Below are 21,088 nucleotides of genomic sequence, written 5' to 3' on the forward strand. Positions count from 1 at the left end.
GTTTGCATATATAATATCACGTGGTGACACATATATTTGTATTACTGTATTTTTAAGATGTGGAATATATCAAATATATTGCAAAATACCAATACCAATTATTGTAACGAACTCTTGCCACATATTTTTTGTTTTCCACATACCATTTACCATAAATATCTGCCCTGACTTGATTTTCAAGTTGAGAATATTTACTTTTATTATGATCGTATGATACATTTCTCAACACCATATTGGATTCAAGCTGGATTTTATTATGTAGTTATATAAAAGAATACACTTAACAGCCTTCCTAATGACATGGGAGCTGATACTGCTGGATTGCATTTCAACACAGTTAACAGTTTAAAGGGTGCAAACATGGCAGATGTGTAACCACGTCATCATCCAGCCTGGGTGGGTGTGTTTCATTTCCCACCATGGGGCCACAATCTGGTGTTTATAACTGCTTTTAAATGGTGTGCCAACTCCACCTGCCCACCACTAGTGTACAGTAATGTAGCAGTGAGGCGGTTGAAAGAGCAAAAGAGAGCATCCTATACTGCACAAGAAATAACAGGATTTGGTTAAATTGAAATAAATGATTCAACCTGGGAGACATCTTAAGTCACCAGCAAGTCTCAAGTAATTTTCAAATGACCCAACAACAATCAGACAGTAAGTCATAGTGACTTCAGTCCAAAGCTATAAGTTATATTAAAGTTAGCATTACTGTAGTGTTTAGTTAAGTTTTGTCAAAATGGTGACTGTGGGTTGAAATGTTTCAAACATTGTGACTGCAGTTCAGTACAGGGCAATTTGTAATGAAATTTTTATATATTCTAATGCAATTTAGGGTTGTGTGCTCCCAATATGGAACAGATGTCATGCCATTACATTAAAACGACAGAGGTTCAGCCACCTTGGAGGGTTAAAAAAAAAAAGCATTAGTGTTCCAGCTGAGAAGAATGTCTTAAAGCATGTTCTGAAGCTTTCAGTGTTTCTGAAAGCAGGTTGTAAGTCACATAGTTTCTTGTGAATTTTGAAGCTTCTCCTTTCAGACCGTTTTCTCAGCAGTTAACACTGAGTATGGCTGTATATGCATTCCATACAGTAGCTATTACAAAATTAAGCATGACATTTCCTTATCACATTACCATGAACAGAAGAAAAAAAAAACAGATTCTATGTCTACCATGAATACAGTTTTCTTCAAGCACATAGTATATTTGTGAAATTACATTTAATCAGTGTAAGCAATAAAGCTCATTACAGTCTATGTATTAAGATGAATTTAACCTTCAATGTAAAAACGTAGTTCTGACTATAACAACACCCTTTAATGATTTTTACAAACTGTTTTTCTGTTGGAAACGAGGACGTCTTTACGTAAAAAAAAGCTTAATTCCTACAAACATCAGTTCATCCACGAGAAAGACAAATCTTGACTACATATTTACATCAAGAACCACCATTGGGTACATTGCTATAACTGTTTACAGCAGGATATATAATGACAAATTGATGCTATTGTTGTTCTGTAAGTGTATTACATAGTATTACATTTTCTTTGGCAGGGATTTGCTCAGTGTTCAGGGTTACCTCTTTTACAGTAGATGACTTCTGTACTTTCACATTGTAACATGTATGTAAATAAACAGCTGTACTATAAGAAGCACAGAGCTCATTCTTGGCCTCCAGTAAGTTTATGGAACAGGTCTTCATCTAGCGTCTCGTTCTGGTCTTTAGATCTTGTGGAGAGGAAGATGTAACCGCCAATGAACTCATGGACCACCTTGCAGTCACAGCTCAAACAGCAGAAGGCTATTGACACACTCTGGTCGAACTCTATGGTCACCTGGAATTACATAAAAAGGATTCATGTGTCTGAAGTTATACTGTCTGTAGGCAATACCCCCAAAAACTGCTTCCCTGAATGAAGGGACAGGTGAAGTCATAATATATGGCACAATGATCCCTCACCTGTCTTATCTCCCAGTTAACGTTCCACTGCTTCACGTTGGCGAACCTCCATGTGGTGACAGGCAGACCAGAGGACATGTCAATACGAATCAGACGGTTGTATGAGATCCCCAGAATCTCATCCTTCTTGCTGCCTTTGAATCTGAAACACAAATAACAGGATAACCTCAAATTATTTTTCAGAAGTGACATTTACATGTTCAAATATGTAACCAGTTGTATGTGTATTATACTTAAATATATACACTGTACCTGACAATGTAGTAGTTGATACCAAACTCTGGAAGCGACTGCCAGGCCTGGATAAAGCGCATCTTGGCCTCCACTAGGGACAGCCGTGCTATGTTCTGATGGGCCTCCAGGATACGTGCTGTTAGCTTGAAACATTCATCAGAGGCAGATTTAACAAATATATTTAGTGATAGCTGAACTGGAGCTATATAAATAAAATTGAATTGAATAACACTGATGCAACCCCCGATGGCAAAATCAAGTATATTGCATGTAGCCCTTAAACAGACCTGTTTGGTCTTGTGCTTCTTGGCGTAGCGTGGAGAAACAAAACTTTCAGAATTCATCTCCATAGCGTCAAGGTCAGGAGCCGCCTGACCAGGAGGGGGCGCCAGGCTCTTCATTTGCAGAAAGGACTGGATGTTCCTCACTTCTGATTTGTAGGAGCTGTAGGCCATTGTCTTGCCCTTGGAGGCCAGGATACATGCAGCTTTCCACTTGGCGTACTGTGTTTCCTGCAGCAGAGGGCAGTTACAGGACACTGACAGTTACAATGTCAGCCCCTCATTTATATATGCATGCTTTTACAGGGATTTTAAAAAGAGGCAGAATTGCCAGCTATCACAGGAAAAATGCTCATAAGGATGGGGACGAAGGGGTGGGCCTTACATTGTCACATCGGATGTACACCTCATTCATCCCGTCAGCAACTGGGAGCAGGAGCTTGATGCCGAACTTCTTGTCTGTTACGTTGACATCAGGGACGACATCACAACCTGTTAAATGCAAAGGAAGAGATAGTCGTGAATTTAACTACAGAAGAAGAACAGCAAGGTACAATAGATCTGCTATTATTATCCCAGAATACAACTGCAGTTACTGTGGCAGCTTAAAGGAGAACCACTGAATTTTAATTTGGACTGTGAGAGTTGATATTTACTACTTTTCCCAAGACCAATAGCAGGAAAAAAAGTTTGTTTTATCCATTATCTGTTACATTTACACATATGCACCTCCATATCCAAATTGTACATCTGTATAACATTATATTTATTATTAAATAATGAGAATATTTTGGTTCTCTGTTTTCTAGCCTTTGTACAGAATTGCTTATGCTCACTGGAATGCTCAAATACATAATCACACATCATGGGAATGCTTAAATTGAGGGTTATTAATCCTCAACAATACTGAACACATTAAGAAGTGTTTTTCACATCATTCTTTTTCACTGACCTCGGAGATGAAACTGCTCTATGGGTTCTCCACTGGAGGTCTCCTTGTTCTTGTAGTAGGAGATGGTGGTGTCCTTGAATACAAACCAGTACTCTTTGTACGGCCGCAGCGTTAGTCTTTTGGGCCTGATTTAAGACAGTGGAAAATAAAAACAAATCATTGTTTTTGCCTTTAATACAGTTTATGACCTTATCTGAAAGACTGGAGACTGTAAGCAAAACAATGTAAATGTTTTCAAAGGTTTATGAGATGCATTTTTTTTTAAATAGCACAGGCTAGTTATTCAGAGCAGAGAGCAGCTCAACAGAAGGTTGTTTCCTTTAATCATTTATCAGACAAACTAGAGGCTATTATAAGATCAAAAGTAAATCAGAGATATAAATACACAAATTCATATAGAGAATATTTTACCCCTGTCCCATAAATCACCTTATGGCCGCTCCAAATTTATCTCGCAACTAAATCAGGCTGATTTAAGGGCACTGGACAACTAAAGGTTTAAAGGACAGTAAAAGATCAATTTCAGAGACAGGCATTCGATATGTTACTTCAGTTATTAATAATGGCATCTTCATGTGATAGGAACAGAGGTTGAATAAAGGTGGGTTTACCTAAACAGCCGGAGGGAATCTGCCAGCTGTGGAATGTCTGTAATGTCTTCCTGGGGGCGGGACAAACAACTGTCAATTATGTCTTCTCCTGACATCACCATGTTAAGACATGCAATCATTGGAGGCCTACCTATCAGTCCTGCCTTAAAACAGGTGTTCTACTCTAACCTTAGAATTACAGTTAATATCCACTCCAGTGTAGTACCATGTAAAAAATATGTTTACCAGAATTCTGTCTGCATGTCCGCCTTCAAGTGTCACCTCCAAGTTGGACAGGGCAGCCTCTACTTCATCTATTTCTGGTTCGTTGGAGTGGTCCAGTGGTTCACTTGACATGGTCAGTTTACAAATGTGATACTGGAAGACAAAAAAATAAATAAATAAATAAAGAACGTTTTTACTAAGTAGAAAACCCTCAACTGACTTTCATTATAGCAATGATCAAATATTTGGTTTTGCAAGTAACAAGAACAAGTCATTATGAAGTTCTCCGACATGACTTAAGAGGTTATGCAAGGCTGGCGTGAGTCAGAGGGAGGTTTGAGCACAGCCTTGTGTGCCAACCATTGCAATGTGTAGGTGAGTGCAACACTGATCTCCTTTTTGAATCACTGTGATTTCTGAATCACCGTCCCAACAGTTGCAAAATAACAGCTGAACGGATCAGAGATGGGTTGAAATTTAGACACACAGAATGTCACAGCCAAAACTTTCCCACAGTTATCATGGTAATCATTAGTTCCTTAGAGCAAATCTGTCTGATGAGGAGATGTAATTCTTACTGTACTACTTTTTACTGTACTTCTCTTTCTCTGCCTCTCTCTTCCCCCATCCTTCCTCTTCATTGGGATTTTCCTCATGTCCTGACACATCCTGGCATGGATTAAGACACCAACCCCGCTCTCCCGGATGGATAATATTCTCAGCTCCAAGACACACATAAACTGTACTTAAAAATAATTTAGGCCACATTACTGTGCCCCTCGGAGAACTGTGGTTCATGATTGCAAGCCAGTTTAAATCAGGATCTTGATCATTTACCAGTGCCAAGTGCCATAAGCTAGTTTAGTTCTAAAATTAAAAAATGCATTCCAGTGCTAAAGATATAGTTTTATTATGCTGACAATCCAGGTTTTAGCAGTTCTCCAGTGATAACCAGTTACATTTATAATTTACTTTGTTGAGTTATGATTAGGTACCCCGCCTTCTGCCATTTGCTGAGCTCTTGGTTATATTAAATAAGAATAATAGTGTAGTGACTATCCTGACCAGCAATTAGCTCAGCTGGGTGCGGGAGCAGTCCTTGTTTTTTGATGCTCTTCAGTGAGTGGATGTCCAGGCAGTATTTACTTTTGGGCGAGGTTCCCATTTAATGGAGATTTTAGTTCATGGCAAAACATGACTTTTATATTGCAAACAAACCCGGTGATGATATGATGACTGGCTTGGCTTTCTGGTGTGGCTGCCTGAAGCGTGGGAGTGTGCAAGCGGTAAAAACAGTAAGACCTCCCCGTCACCCATGCATGATTAGACTGTTACACCTGTGCCCATATAGACTTTACCTACCACGCTAACCTACACTACCACCCGTGGTAAACTTGATATAGGCAACATACACGGACATAAATACACAGCCCCTATGAATGGCTCCTACAAATAGGGTATATATATATATATATAAAAAAATATATATATATATATATAGTTGTTTTTATTCATATTATATGTTCTGTAATGCAGATAAAATCCTTACATTGTCCAAAACAGGAATTTAAATGACTTAAAATATGGAAATATCATTTGTTAGGTACGATATAGCAAATGAGTAGCATTCCAGATCTAGAGTGTCTCCTTTTGAAATTGACTTTGCATATTGTTACACATACAGAACCTTATATCGCTTTCATAACCGTGATGGCATATTGTTCACCTGTAATGAAGCAAACATCAGCATTTCCTCCTCGGTGCAGTCTATCTCCTCCAGCAGGATGGCCCAGCGAGCTTGCTCATACAGCTGGGTTATTCTGACAGCATCATACTAAAACACAAAAACATGGGCACACATACACTCACATTTCATTCCAAACCCTCAAACCAAGTCTAACTTCATGGGGGTTTAAAGAAAATAATTTTTCCAAGGATCTTTCACGTTTTTGGGTCTCTTACTTTAGGATTGAGGTCAAAGAAGACATTGTACTTGAAGCGAAGCAATAGCTTTTCTTCATCTTGGATGTCTTGCTCCATAAGAGAACGAGACGAGTCCAACCACCTGTCAATCATAGCAACAACCAATTAGATGAGCTGCGGTTGGAAATATCATCCAAATTTTATAACACTGCTAGTTAAGTCAATGATACCACTAAAAGGTTTCAGTGACATTCTCTGTTTCTGTATTTCCATCTACCCTGCGTTGTTGGTTGCTTTGTCCACTAGCGAGAGCGGCTGGTACATCTTGGCCAGCTCAGTAGGCGGCAAGTTTGGCAGGGAGTCGGCTAGTGGGTTTTCTCCAAACCAAAGGCTCGTGGCAGACACTGGCATCCCGTTCTCTGGGTCGTAGGTGGCTGTCATGGTCTTACTGTACATGGGGCCTCGTAGAAGGAAAATGGTGATAAATCAGGTTTGCCAAAAACTGCAAGGATTCAGCATACCTTCATAGCAATAGTGTATTTAAAGGAATTGTAAGGGGAACTGTAATGAAAGAGTTTCCCCTCTGGGATCAATAAAGTATTTCTGATTCTGATTCTGAACTGCACTTGAAGTTGAGATCGAAAAAAAACGTGTATAAAACCAAAAGAAAAGAATCAACAGTTAGAATAAAAGTTTATCAGAAAGGCTGATAAAATGACATTCGACATCCGACATTAAAGGCGGCAGAGATCAAAGGTCTTAATTAGAGTGATTTTGAGGTTGGTGTGGAATCCGAACTGGATTCTCAGTGTAAGTGTAAGTGAGAGTGTGTGTGTTAGGGAAACCCTGAAGAACACAGCAGGAAACTGAACAATTCTGTCAGATCTCACTGATGAAAACTGTGGCCTGTCAGATCTCAGCAGCACTATATATAGATATTTCCCATTTCTTCTCCTCCTCCAGCAGAAGTAACTCATAGAAATAAAGATACTATCCCTTCTAGGGCTGGAAAATGTATCGAATTACAGACATTATGAATCTCCCACTGACCTAAATTTAGTCAAGGCTAATTCGATACACAAACTGTCAGCATCCCATATAATAAAAGTGAGAATAACTTCAACAACCAATGATGTTTAGCTAGAAGTTCAACCAACCAATCAGCCCACAGCCCAACCAATCAAAAATACAGCCAACATGAAGAAGGAAATGTAATGCACTGATGTATTAAAAAACTTGCTATAAATACATTTTATCATTACAGTTTATTATGATATACATTTTAGGTTGTATTGTCTAGCAGTAGATTGTCTGAGATCCGGGGCTGCTGAAGTAAAGCCTAAATAAATAAATAAATAAGTAAATCTTGCCGATTTGAATCTTGACAGACTAGCATCAGAGCACTCCTGTTTCTTCATTGTTCCCATATGAACCACATTCATAGACATTTTTCACATGAAACACTCTGGCAGGAAAAGCACAGGGAGCCACTGCCCTAGTACCACTATCCAGGAATGTAAAACAATGTCATTCACCAAATGCAATCCATAAATGTATCATCCATCCATCCATCCATTTTCTACCGCTTGGTCCCGTTAGGGGTCGCGGGTGACTGGAGCCTATCCCAGTGACTTTGGGCCTTAGGCAGGGTACACCCTGGACAGTGGCCAACTCGTCGCAGGGCTAACACAGACACAGACAAGGACAGACAACCATTCACTCAATACGGGCAATTTAGAGTTATCAATTAACCTACACATGCATGTCTTTGGACGGTGGGAGGAAGCCGGAGAACCCGGAGAGAACCCACGGTAACACGGGGAGGACATGCAGACTCCACCCAGAGAGATTGTGTGATGTTGGTCTGGTCCGGGAATCGATCCCACGAACCCACGATCTCCTTATTGGGAGGCAGGAGCTTTAGCCGCTCTGCCCATCCATCCATCCATCCATTTTCTACCGCTTGGTCCCCGTTAGGGGGTCGCGGGTGACTGGAGCCTATCCCAGTGACTTCGGGCCTTAGGCAGGGCACACCCTGGACAGTGGCCAACTCGTCGCAGGGCGAACACAGACACAGACAAGGACAGACAACCATTCACTCACACATTCATTCAATACGGGCAATTTAGAGTTATCAATTAACCTACACATGCATGTCTTTGGACGGTGGGAGGAAGCCGGAGAACCCGGAGAGAACCCACGGTAACACGGGGAGGACATGCAGACTCCACCCAGAGAGATTGTGTGATGTTGGTCTGGTCCGGGAATCGATCCCACGAACCCACGATCTCCTTATTGGGAGGCAGGAGCTTTAGCCGCTCTGCCACCGTGCAATAAATGTATCAAATAAATCAATTATATACTGGAATCCATCAAATTAAATCAATGAATCCTTACAAAATTAGTGAGCTAAATATAAATAAAACTGGACTTTTAACTGACATTAGACATTTTACCTTGTAATAAGCAAACTGATAAACCTTAGCAGGCACTCCAAACACAGCATCACTATTGCAACAAGTTTGAATTATTGTGAAGGCCAAAATTATGGTACAGCCTTACACTATGACAAAATAACAAGTATTGCTTTTGCAGTTTGCTTTTGAAACAAGATTGGGTGCTTCTGTGCTGTGAAATCTTTGTTTTTAGCCTTGTTAAGAAACAGCCCTGTGTTTCACAATACCTGTGCCACCTGGTCCCCCGCTAGGTAAATCTATGTCCCAGATGTCATTCTGTGCTGAGTTCTTGTCTTTCTTCTTCTTCTTCTTGGAGGGATCATCTGGAAGCTTCAGCAGGGACAGTTCCTCTGATCTTCTGATGTCTGAGAGGGAGCGAACAGAGGGCGGTGTGAGGGATCAGGAAGAATATGGACGGAAGGTGAGTCTTAATTTTAGATCAATCAAGGATGTTTCTGTCTGAGACACGCTAAGTCATAACAAAAGCAGCAAGGATAAAGGGACACTGCAATCAGAGAGGACAAGAGAAACTCACTGAGTAGTTGACAGATCTCCGCCACCGCCTTGAAGACCACATTGGAGAAGCTGACGGTCATTTTGATGGTTTTCATATTGGGGAGCTGCAGCAACAGCGGTTTGTGCTGTGGCGTATAGCGCAGGTCAGCATCAGCCTGTGTAGAAAAATACATTTTTGAAATCATATGAACCACTAATTTTTCCTTCCTTCCTTTTTTGGATTTGGAAATATTTGTAACCTTAGCTGTCCCTTTGTGTTTGCTTTTTTCACATTTGGTACCATATTGGAATGCTTTTAAGGCTTTAGATTTTAAAACACCTGTGGAATGATGTAAGTGATGTTTACACATGCAATGAAGATAATGGACACCAACAATAGATATTAAGCCTAATTTTGAGGGGGAACTTGTTAACAGTAGAATCTTCACTACAATTCTTTGGGCTTGAACAATGCTTGGCTGTACAACATGTGTTTGAATTGTAGACCCAACAAAAGGTTCAGGCTGGGCTGACAAAATAAAACCACTGATAGCTCTCCCTCTCTTAAGGAGCTGCAAACACACACACACACACAGAATTCAATTCCTGTGGCTTTGACTGGAGTATTTTACTGTGTGACGGGCATTCAAATAGTTTTTGACCTTTGTAGAAATACATTTCTAGGGAAATTATATCCTATCAAAGATCAGCACAAATATTAAAATAAATTCAGTCACTTTGGCATGTACCTGAATTCCATACTTGTCCAAGGTCCAGTGGGTCTTGAGCAGCCAGCATTTCCTCTGTTCCCACCACAGGGCATGGTCTGACCAGTCTTGAGGAGCTCCTGCAGACAGGCAGATTAAGTACATATTACTACCATTACCACTACCATATTACTGCCATATGTCAAGTTTAAAGGGTAGCCCACACCCAAAGTTACTGCACACATTTACATGTCTAGTTTACAGGATCTTGAAATATTTCAACAGCCACTACATCAGCTACCAACACAAACACTTCCTGTACCCACTGTTGTGTAGGCAGTGGGCATGAGTCAAGTGTGCTTTTATGAGTCTACCTGACAACATGTTATGGTGCTAGGCTGAAATTCATCCAGTGATGACAAGCTACTTAGTCATCTATTATGTCTGCCGCTCTACCTTACTAAAGGTACCGCTGTGTTTATGGGGAACTGTAAAGAGATATCAGATCAGAACTGTAAAGAGATATCAGATCAGATCCTGGAGGAACTTTGCCCCCTAGGGCCGATGCATTGTGGCAAAACAATGGCACTGCAGGGTAGAAAAATGCAGGACAAACAAGGGTGTGTCTTGACTAACACACCTTTTGTGGCAGCAGGGGGAGGTTGAGGCACTGTGCTTAAAACACAGTCGAATGGATGTATGCTTTTACCAGGTAAACAAACCAAAATTGAGTGTTTTAAATGCCAGCAATTAGAAGAGGAAGATAAATGTATTCTCAATGTGGAGAGGCAATTGAAATTTGTATTTTCTCATTTCTCATGTTTCCTTACACATACACAAGATTTCTTCAAAGTTGTCACTGCACAGGGTCAGCCACCATGCAGTGCCTCTGGGGAAGTTGTGGGTTTTAGTGCCTTGCTCAAGGGTACCTAAATGAGATGCTGCGCACTGTAAATGCAATACCAGCCTGACAGGCTAGAGAACGACAGTTTTTCCCCCATCTGTGACACTTACTGATCTTCTCCACCAGCTTAAGCATGAGGCCTCCAACGTGCAAGTCTCCCTTCACCCTCAGCTTAAATTTCATGGACTCATCTCCCTCTTTTTGATCCACCTGCACGGACAGCTCCCATGATGTTTCTCCGTACTCTGCGCCTGTGATCATGGCCATGTTCTAAAAAGACAGAGGTGAGATAGGATTATAGACAGGATGCTCCTAGGTTTAGATATCGCCATCACAGAGGAACACCACAAGGAATAGTGGAAGGAAAAACCTACCGCTATCTGTAATTAATTACATGGTGGGGTTATTCCACTAAAATGTGTTTTCTTGCTTTCTTTTGTTTGGAAGATTAGGTAACATCTGGGATGAAAACATGAATCAGCTGATTAAGTGTTTCTCAACATCCTGTGGGAACATCCAAATGAACTTGGCCAGCAGTTAACAAACACAGATTTACCAGTGTTTCTGTTCTAAGTGACCACCAATGGAACCAATTTTCACCCCGCTTCTTCTGCAGCATCTCTGCACTGATACTGCAGCCCCTGAAGTACTCCTCTCAACCAATACATTTATAAATATCATATCAGCGAACACACAGACTGGCAGATGTACTGGCTGGTGTCCGCAGGAAAAAGAGATGAGACTGCAGAACACACAGTAAACACAGTAGACATAACAAAGGTGTACAGCTCTGCACAGACAGGCACAGATATGGTGGAGGATTATTGGATTTTAATTATGAGAAAGAGTGAATGGATGAAAGCCATCAGGCAGGTAAGAAAGGGGAGAGCGGAGGAGGAGCAGTGAGGGTACAGCAGTGGAATGCGTGACGAGCAGGGACACGAATCTGGTGCAGGAGAGACCAGGCAAAACAACAATCTCCACACTGCACCAATCTCCCTTCATTTGACATCTGCACTCTAAATAATGTGGTGGACAAAGAGATGCAAATACACACACATTTGGGACTGGGGCTATCAACAGTAATACCTGTTTCATTTGTGCTGGGTAGCCCAGTGGACGTGTACACTATGTGAAACTGTGTTGCCGGGAGGCTAGGTTTAATGAACACATTCTGTTTTCTTTGTGCTGCTCCCTCCCTATGCAGCTGTAAGGTACATTTAAACGTTTGAGCTTGCATGTCTACTGAGGGCTTGTTGAGATGTGTTGGAGAGTGATGAATTGACTCCCACAGTATTACACTAGCTGCAAAAAAGACCAAAAAGTGATGGAAGGATGAGCAATGATGTAACTTGAAGCTGATCAAAATGCAAACAACATAAAATAGAATATGTTTTTCATACAAAATATGCAGCGTTTTAAATATTAATTATATTAATATTAAATATTCTAACTCCTTAAAACGTAGCCAATGTGAACTGTGTTTAGGAGGTTTTATTCTAAATTCTAATCTACTATTTCTAATTTACAAGCATTTTAATGTTTAATTTCCAACCAAAACTGCATTGAGTGGACTTCATATTGGAACAACTAGAGGAATGCAGCACATCCACACTCCATGAAAAATACTACAACCCCCTTTTTTACAATACTACACACATACTACCATAAGAGACAACGTCCAAAAGCATCATTCATCTCTCTTCTTATTGTCAAAATCATTCATACTAAGGCAAATGGTGTGAAATAAAAACCAGTGTCAGTCCAGCCTTAGTATAGCAATTAGATTAGATTAGATTAGATTCAACTTTATTGTCATTACACATGTACAAGTACAAGGCAACAAAATGCAGTTTAGGTCTAACCAGAAGTGCAATAAGCAAGTGCAGTATAAAAAATATGTGCAGGATAGTATAAAGTATGTGCAGGATAGAGTAATATTATGAAACTATTTTACAAGTGGTACTATGGGCATTATATACAGATGGCATTACTATAAACAGAAGTATACTGATGGATATGTACAATAATGAATTGGACTGGGCAAAACAGTAGTGCAATGAATATTAAGTAGTGTAAATTATGGACAGAAATAACAGTGCAGTAGATGAGTTATTGCAGTAAAGTTATACAAATTAACCATTAACTTCCTTCTGTGTAGGCCAACCACAGACACATAACAAGTCCCAACTAGACCATTCCCATTCATATGATGTGATATTTTTCGTAAAGGACATGAGAGGTCTGCTTTATTCAAACCCAGCTGGCTAATGACCCATAAACCTAACGGTAACGATTTTCCCGCCGAGGTTACGTGGAAGTTAATAATCTGAAACTACTCTTACCTTGGTTTAAAGTTTTCTGTAGGTGAGCTATTCCTAGAAATTTCTTGTGAAGTGGAATGAACCAGGAATGAGGCTTCTTCGGGCGAAAAACACGCCCATTTCAGACAGGTAGGGAGGAGGTGGAACAGATGGAGGAAGTGGGCAAGGAACGTTAGGTCACTCCACAGGGTAACGTTACAAAGCAAAGGTGGGTTTGTTCACAACCCGGTGTTCTCAAGATTTGTAATGTTTGGGATTGAATTAATTTAACATAACCACATTTTACAGGGCTAGAATGTTGTAGATATTCTATAGTAATTCAAATGACTAGCTATATGACAGAGAGAGCTAGTCTATAGTAGCCTCATGAGTACCCAAAATTTCGCTAACATGAACATACTCAACCTAAATAGCTTATGCTAATACTCCTCTGTTACAGTGTGGTAACTTAATGACATCATAGCAGTGAGCTAATGTAACTTGGAAAACATTAACTAGTATTTAGCATAGCAGAAACAAAATATTCTGTATCAAGGTGCTTACAGTGTAGCATACATTTTAGTTACATGAACCCACCTTTAGAAGAAATGGGCCGATAGAAAATGGCAGTTAGCAACAGTCATGTCTTTACTAAAATCAATTAGCACTTGTGTTTATAAAAGCACAAGTGCAAACACCAATTATTAGTAGCTCTGCCCAATGATATAGTAGTAAAGTATAATTTTATTTCTTTCACTGGCTGGATGGCAGAATTTAAACTGTTAGGTCAATTAAAGTAACATATTAAAGGGACAGTCCACCAGCTTTACACATAAAGGTCAATTTACCAGTCATTGGGAAATAGTACTTGTTGCTGTGGCACTGGAGGGAGCTTTCTAAAGTCCAAAAAATAACCCTTATGCTGTCATCATCAAGGTTAAAGGAAAATAACAAACAATATCTAATTTTACATGCAGTAAATAACTGCCCTACACTAACACAAGGTTGAGCTGTATGTCAAAATACAAAGTTATAGTCTTTAAGAAAGTTTTCAAGGGATTGGGTTTGGATATTTTCAAAGGAGGTATAGTTACAAATATTATATCAGGGTTGTTCCTTCAGTTTAAGTGGCTTTTAAGAGGCACACACAACATGATGAATAATGGTTTACCTCAGATGAATCAGCCCACCTTCCTTAATGCCCACATCCTGCCCAATGAGTAAATCAAGATGAATCACTTTAGTTTGTCTTTTCCACATAATGATATCGCCAACTTATGAAACTACAATAACACATCAGTAAAACTGATGCCTAGCATTTTTATCATTTGTACAGATTGTGTTCTACTGACACCCAGCCAGCCACACTGAGTTATAGGCAGTTTTGTAGCTTTTAATATGTAGGTGTGTTTCTTTAGCAGTTTGTGCATCACGTGGACTTCTCTTCTTTCATAGCCAGTTGGTCATGAGGTGAGCCCATGTGTGAAGCCTGCCACCCCCTGGCTTCTATTGGTAAGATCATACAGTATCTTTTTGCCTTGGCCAGTGCTGGAGCAAAATACATACTATGACTATATGGGGACATCAGCCTCATGTATTCAAATGGAAAACATAAATGAGCTTAAAGGGCGTAATTTAAGTGGAAGATTAAGTTACATTTTAAGATAACTCTGTATTTTGAATAAATGACAACCATATTGTGAAAGAAAGTAATTTCTGCAGACTGTCTTCACTAAGTTTATTTAAAATGCAATGTTTCAATCATATACTTTTACCAGGCATCCGATGCCTAAATTACAAAAATTGCTTTCTTTCACATGATTAAATTTTCCTATGCACCTCTCCACCAGGTGTCCATTAGACAACACTGAATTTAACCTCCAAATTGTAGAAAGAGAAAAAATAGAGAGAGACACAGAGATAGAAAACAGGTTGTACTCTTTTAAATGTCCATTATATTATGACTGCACCTTCTTAGTCAAGCAGTGGAAAAATCTGTTATTTAAGTCTTGGTGAACGAAGACATTTTTTGTTTATTAGTCATTTTTATGGTCATTTAATGGGCAATAAGCTATTAGTTATTAGTCATACTGTAACTGGAAAATGATCATCACAGTGATATTCACAAATACTATATTGTTTGGTTTTCTTGTATTGAAGAGATCCCTCTGCATGACTGCATTCATCTGCAGAGAGACATTAATAAACGAGTTGACCAACCGATATGTAAAGGAAAGGACTGTTAGTGAACATAGTAATATATAAAGTTATGTTGCTGCCACACAGTGGCGCCATTAGACCATACCAGAGTTGGAGGAGAGAAAGAGCCTTAGTTTGTGAACCAGTTTTGAGAGAAAGGTGCTTCATGTCTTTGGCGTAGCAACGAGCCACTGTTTGCTGTAACTCTGTAGTTCTTTACATGTGTGTATGATGGCATCCACTGAAACATAAAGGTGCTGTAATGGACATATTCAAGTCTGCATTAAAATTAAAAACACATCATCCCCTTCATCACGTGATATTTTTCTCACTGGAAGAAAGCAGGAGTTGACAATTGCCACTCAAGTTAGCACAATATGAACATGCCCTTTAAAGGACCACAGTAATACAAATGAACAACAGTATTTTTTGTGTTACTCTCAATTAGTGCCATATCACTAGCCGCCCTGGTGTTCTAGGTTGTGATTATGAAACCATGCCAGAAAAACTACCACAAACCATCTCAGGGGATGTCTGGAGTGGTGTCTCCCTTTTTGTTAGGATGATGTCATACTTTATTGATTAAGTGAGGAACTTGCCTCTTTATTTGTCCCATCCAGGGAGGACAGATGTCAGAGGCAGCTGCAGAAGAACAGCCCTAGAATTGGTAAGGACACTTCAGCATGGTGGGTGCTTGCCAACACAAGGGGATTAAACCTGGGTGCTCTAGTTGAAGGACAGTTTCTTTGACCACTTGATCATTTTGATCACACCCTACAGATTAAGTGCAGCAAACATGCCTCTGAGTCTGTCTAGGCTCTCTGTTCCAGAGTGTTTAGTGCTGGCACATGAGGCCGTCTTGAGTCCTTGTGTAAGAGAGGAAATGTAAATTCCATGACAAAAACAAACAAATAAACCCTGAGCCTCATAAACGGTGTCATTGGTGGACAGACACATGGAAAATAACATCATTTGGACCTGTCAGGCCTGGATGGAGTACAGACAAAGTAACACCATGTCCATGTCATCATGACACCTGTGGTTCTAATGGCAACATAGTACACACAGTCCAAGCTAAAGGAAAGGACAAATATCAACTAAGTTTACTACAGTGCCTGGGAGAATGATAAAATGTCATCTTTAGAGTGATGAGGAGAGAGAAGGAAAAAGTTTGGACTGTGGTTTTAGACACAATAAATTACATCTACTGCCTGAAGCGGGTCTGAACCTACTTGGAAGCGGGTGGGAAACAACATCTGTAGAAGCCTTCGCCGGCTTTCTGTATTTATGGAAAGAGAAACCTCCTGGTGACCTGGGAACACGCTTACCCAATTAGCAGCCTCGCCGACGGATCAAATGGAAGTGAAAACATTCACTGCCGTGACGGAGACGCATCACAATGCCCCATTCATGCTGCCGAGCCCCATGCTTTTGGGGTGAGGTGGGGTGGGGTGGGGTTGTTCTTCTAGAGATGTAGTGGGGAGGTGGGATAGGCGAGAGGGAGTAATGAATGTAACAAGAAGCTAACTTACCTCACCACCGTCTTAGACATGTCGATGGAGGCCTCATTCATGACTTAATATGGGTTCGGTGGTAAACACTGTTCAAAGGTGTTGTTTCCATAAGGTTACCGACCACATCCCCTTCACCTTAGCTCCTACATCCCCTTGGACGCTCCCACCTCTACAATCCAACAAAACCATGGGTCTTATCCTGTGGGACCTGGACTGAAGGGGTCAGAAGGCCTGAGAAACAGAACTGGAAGAGAGGCTCTTGACAGCACAGGTCTCTGGGGTATAAAGGCTACACTGCCTTATGGCCTGCGAAGTGTTGCAGCTCTGATTCATTTTCACTCTTCGAGGCTGTCAAAATCATGTCTTTGTTTTGTTTCTTACTTTCTTTTTTAATGAGAATGAATGTATTCTCATGCCACTGACCTCCACAGCTACCATGAAATTCCATACCAGTTCCCGTTCAAATAGAAAAACAAAACTCAAGAAAGGACAGTCTGCACCTGGCTGGTTATTTGTTTTACAAATGTCATTTAAAATTCTGTCGTGATGAGAGTCAAGCAACCCAGGTGTGATGGTCAAGATAGGATCTATGACTTAGAGTAGAGTGATTGACTAAATACAGACTCCATGTGTTGATAAAAGTGTCTGTATTTCCCTAAATATTACCGACATCTCCTCAGATAGACTGTGTAATCGTTGCACTACAGTGAATGCTCAGTATAAAGGCTCTTTTATTTCTAAAATTAATTGTTTATTTATATGGGTGGAGCCATTGGTGCTTCGGTAAATGGTGTCTTTCGTCCTTGCTTGTGGATGTTTCCATTGAAGCTTGTAAAAATGTTACCAAGCCAGGGCCAATGCTATAAAAAAATCTAAATACAAGTTTTTAAAAAGTGAAAAAGAAGTTAAAACATGCAGACAGTTCATGCATTTTCAATTATATTTGAATTTTCCATATGACACAGCCAAGACTGATATTCCCTTTTTTCTGTTCACCTCTCCTTGCATGGAAACATCTGATAGAAATAAAACTTTTCATGGTGTCAGGTCAGATAGCCATAAATACAGGTTGTCAGCGCAGTGTGACCCTCACATCTAGAGGAGAGGCTGTTCTGAACCGTGGTTTGGAACAGGATATCACATGTTTAAATATTGCACTTCTTTCTGAAAAGTGGCTACTGTGAAACAGCTTCCATTACAGACCATCGCTTTACCTGTCACCGGCAGTATTTCATTCCTGCCCAGAAACATAAAAGATATAGATGAACACAGCCATATGGATAGATGGTAATCATTCACTTTAGACACTTTATACTCTACTAGTCCAGAATTGAAAGAAAGAAAGACATATAGATGGCCTTTTTCAGATATTAAGCCTGATGAGTTCACTGTCCTTTCTGTTGGCAGAATTCATGATGAAATGCTGTCGTTCAAATCTGACTGTCTCTATCCTTCTTTGTCAGTTTCAGCAGGTGTGCATGAAAGTATGAAGAAACTGACATTTTTGTTTCTGTGTGAATATAATATATAAATGTGTTGAATAAAGCCATATGCTATGCTGTGACTTTTATTAGGTTTGTCAGAGCACACAGAGACACAGTGGGAACACTGCCCACATTCTGTTAAAGATAAAATAACACTTTTTCTTGCAGGTCCTGTATGCAGAGGATGTTGGGTCTGGATCTGGCCACATGTGCACGGAAGTGTTTAGATGCCATCCAGCCACGTCCTGTGCTACGAACTGACATGGAAGAAACAACCCTTGACACTGGCCTTGAAATTGCCGTGACTGATCTCACAGGTACAGCGTAAGAGGAAGCGGGGTGTTGTGTTCCTTTCCTCCCCACATCAATTTGCCAACTGGTTGTGAATGAGTGCCATTTTGAAACATGCAAATGTGGGTAGCCTCTGCCTGTATCAGCTGATGCAGGTCAGTGTTGTTTTTGGCCGGGCCTTAAAGGCCTGAGGGGAGAAAGACGTACTGAGAGTTAGAAAAGGTCGCTTAAACTCTAGCGGGATTACTTTCCATGGCTGAGATCCTGTGAATGGATCCATTGTGGGGTGGGTCTCTGCTCGCGGAAAGCAAACCCTGTCAAGATCCAGTTCATTAGCGCCTAGTTTACTGTTTGAAGTTAGTTATTTATCCGGTGTCTAAAGGGGAACCCCGTTCAGACATATGAAAGTGTGTGTGTGCATGCGCGTGTATCCATGCACGGGCATGTAATGTTTACTTGTATGAACGTACAGTACTCATAGGATCTACAGGGGGTTTCCAGAGCAAATTGCTCAAGAGCAAATAAAACTTTCCGTGGCGCAATAAAATGTATGGAGAATGAACAGGAGGGACACTGGTGCAGCTCTGAAGGTGGGAAACAAACTTGAGAATTTGTTGAAAAAATAGTGTTTGAGATACATATATATATATATATATATATATGTTCTGGCAGCTGTTCTGGCAGCCACTGACCTTGACTCTGTAAATACAAAATAATATCACAAACAGGAAGTTAGAAATGTACATACATAAACAAAGTACATTTATGTTACATTGTTACACTTCATGCAAAAGGAACAAAGAGGTTATGTTACATAATTTTAGCTATATGAAATGGAAATGGTGTTAGTAAACAGTGCTTGAAACTCTGTTTACTTGTGCAATAACACCGAAGCAGCAGTAGTCCGTCCTCGTCTGAGTTATTCTACTGTATTTCAAACTATCAAGTGAGTGTGGCTGTGTGTGTTTTCTCTTTTCTTTTGTGATCTGTTTGTTCTTTGGAACGCGTCCCTGTGCCTCTGGTCAGACAAAAGTGCCGCGTTGAGCAAAACCTCCACTCCACTTTTATGGTCTGTGTGGGCCGTCCTATTTGTACATGCTTAGAGCAAATTAGACCAGCAGCTGCGCACGGCCGTCCCATTCCATGTTGGCTTTTCATGATAAAAATATGCTTCGGTAAACCTCGCAGCTTGGATCCAGAAATACGCAGCCCGTTTCTTCTGGCACTGACACCTCTCCATATTTACAATCAGCACTTCTCTTTTCCGGCATAAAAAGAGAAAGACATAAGGAGACGAGACAGAATAGAAGGGTGGGAGTAAATGAGAGGGGTGGAGAGAGAAAGAGAGAGGGGGCAGATAGAACGAGAGGGACCACCTATGCAGATGTTTTCCACATGTAGAAGGAAAACAAGCTGTGGCAAGATGAGTATGAGGAAAGGAAGGAGAGAAGGCTGCACCTGTTGTGGGGTGATGATCTGGCCACGGGTGACATCAGTCCTCGTAACGTGTCATGCTGCTTGAGTCATTAACCAACTACAAGCCATTGAAGGCTCTTTGTACGCATTTCAGAATAATATGTTCTCAGTTCACTTTGATGTAGTTTGGAAATTTAAAGAAAAAAACACAGTACAGTTTATTTTTTAATGTAGAGTGATTAAAGTGTTCAAAGAGGAAAGTTAATCTGTAAAACCACATTGCAAGCTACAAAGTACCTAGTTTTGACAGTTTGATTCTGTAAATTATATAATAAAGGGTTCAAAATTGTTATTTAAAGGAAAACAAAGGACAATAGTGAATTTGTGATGGTATTTATTGAAATATGCAGTTAATAAATAAATATTTGAATTAGTGCAGAAGCTTTTTCAAAGGTCTTTCTTCCCTACATCTTGAACTAAATTGAAAGCTGTCATGAAATCACCTGTGTGTACCTGGAGGTGTATTTTACATTTTAATATTTGAATCAATATCACACACCTGCCTGATTTCCATTCAGTCAAGTCTCTCTTTATGTCTTGCGACAGTTGGGAAAAGTGGAAGGTAAATATAATTTCTGACAGTGTGACAGGAATAAGGAATAGTCCCCGCTCGGAATTGAGTTCTTAGGCTAATCATCCATGATTACAGCCTTAGAAGCCAAAACACACTCCATGTGAAAGAGGTTGTTTTCATCTGCATGCTGCAGCAGCACGGCTGGCTGACAGAGTTACCTATTCTCCCGAGGGCTCTCACTCTCCTTCTGCCTCTACTGGACTGGACCCGCAGCAGGTCTCGTAGCCCCCAGGGACTGTCCTGGGAGACCTGGACAACATTGGCAGCAGGCGGCTTAGCGGTGTCATTTCGCCATGGTAAGCTATGGACAAAAGCATCTCTTGTTGTCGCAAGCTGTATGTGGTGCTGCTTTCCCAGCCCTGTGGAAAGGAAAGGACAGCCAATGACCAATGCCAAACAAACCTGCTCCAGCTCACCTGTGCAGTGAATGTGGAACCGAGTGACCCAGATCTGGATGGAAACCATTGCAAATATTTCCCAGCAAGGTCTGTGGAAGAAGCATTTAGCAGGGCCTCTCA

The 21,088-nt window shown here is 40.5% G+C and overlaps 1 protein-coding gene and 1 long non-coding RNA gene across 2 annotated transcripts; one reads left to right on the plus strand and one right to left on the minus strand.

Annotated features, from left to right (window-relative positions):
• Nucleotides 1-233: 233 nt before the first annotated feature.
• fermt1 (FERM domain containing kindlin 1) lies at nt 234-13,211 on the minus strand. The gene is made up of 16 exons (XM_044170220.1): nt 13,075-13,211; nt 10,840-10,999; nt 9,868-9,965; nt 9,159-9,294; nt 8,851-8,988; nt 6,445-6,628; nt 6,207-6,309; nt 5,971-6,078; nt 4,266-4,397; nt 4,041-4,090; nt 3,430-3,554; nt 2,863-2,969; nt 2,484-2,708; nt 2,215-2,339; nt 1,963-2,104; nt 234-1,837 (listed from the first exon to the last, which is right to left on the minus strand). The coding sequence occupies exons 2-16, from the start codon at nt 10,994-10,996 to the stop codon at nt 1,664-1,666; spliced, it is 2,004 nt and encodes a 667-aa protein (XP_044026155.1). The 5' UTR covers nt 10,997-10,999; nt 13,075-13,211; the 3' UTR covers nt 234-1,663.
• Nucleotides 13,187-19,099, plus strand: LOC122863601. The gene is made up of 4 exons (XR_006375044.1): nt 13,187-13,261; nt 14,488-14,544; nt 15,852-15,898; nt 18,398-19,099. It is a non-coding gene; the product is annotated as an uncharacterized LOC122863601 (long non-coding RNA).
• Nucleotides 19,100-21,088: the final 1,989 nt, after the last annotated feature.

Source organism: Siniperca chuatsi, linkage group LG16 (genome assembly GCF_020085105.1).
Source record: "Siniperca chuatsi isolate FFG_IHB_CAS linkage group LG16, ASM2008510v1, whole genome shotgun sequence".
In the NCBI taxonomy this organism is placed as follows: Eukaryota; Metazoa; Chordata; class Actinopteri; order Centrarchiformes; family Sinipercidae; genus Siniperca; species Siniperca chuatsi.

What these genes read in the sequence shown, in the direction of transcription:
- fermt1 (XM_044170220.1), bottom strand. Translation starts at nt 10,996, where the DNA reads ATGGCCATGATCACAGGCGCAGAGTACGGAGAAACATCATGGGAGCTG. An exon ending in TGATGTTTGCTTCATTACAG is followed by an intron (nt 4,398 to 5,970) that starts GTGAACAATATG and finishes TTTGTCTTCCAG; the next exon opens with TATCACATTTGTAAACTGAC. An exon ending in AGAGCAGTTTCATCTCCGAG is followed by an intron (nt 2,970 to 3,429) that starts GTCAGTGAAAAA and finishes TGCATTTAACAG; the next exon opens with GTTGTGATGTCGTCCCTGAT.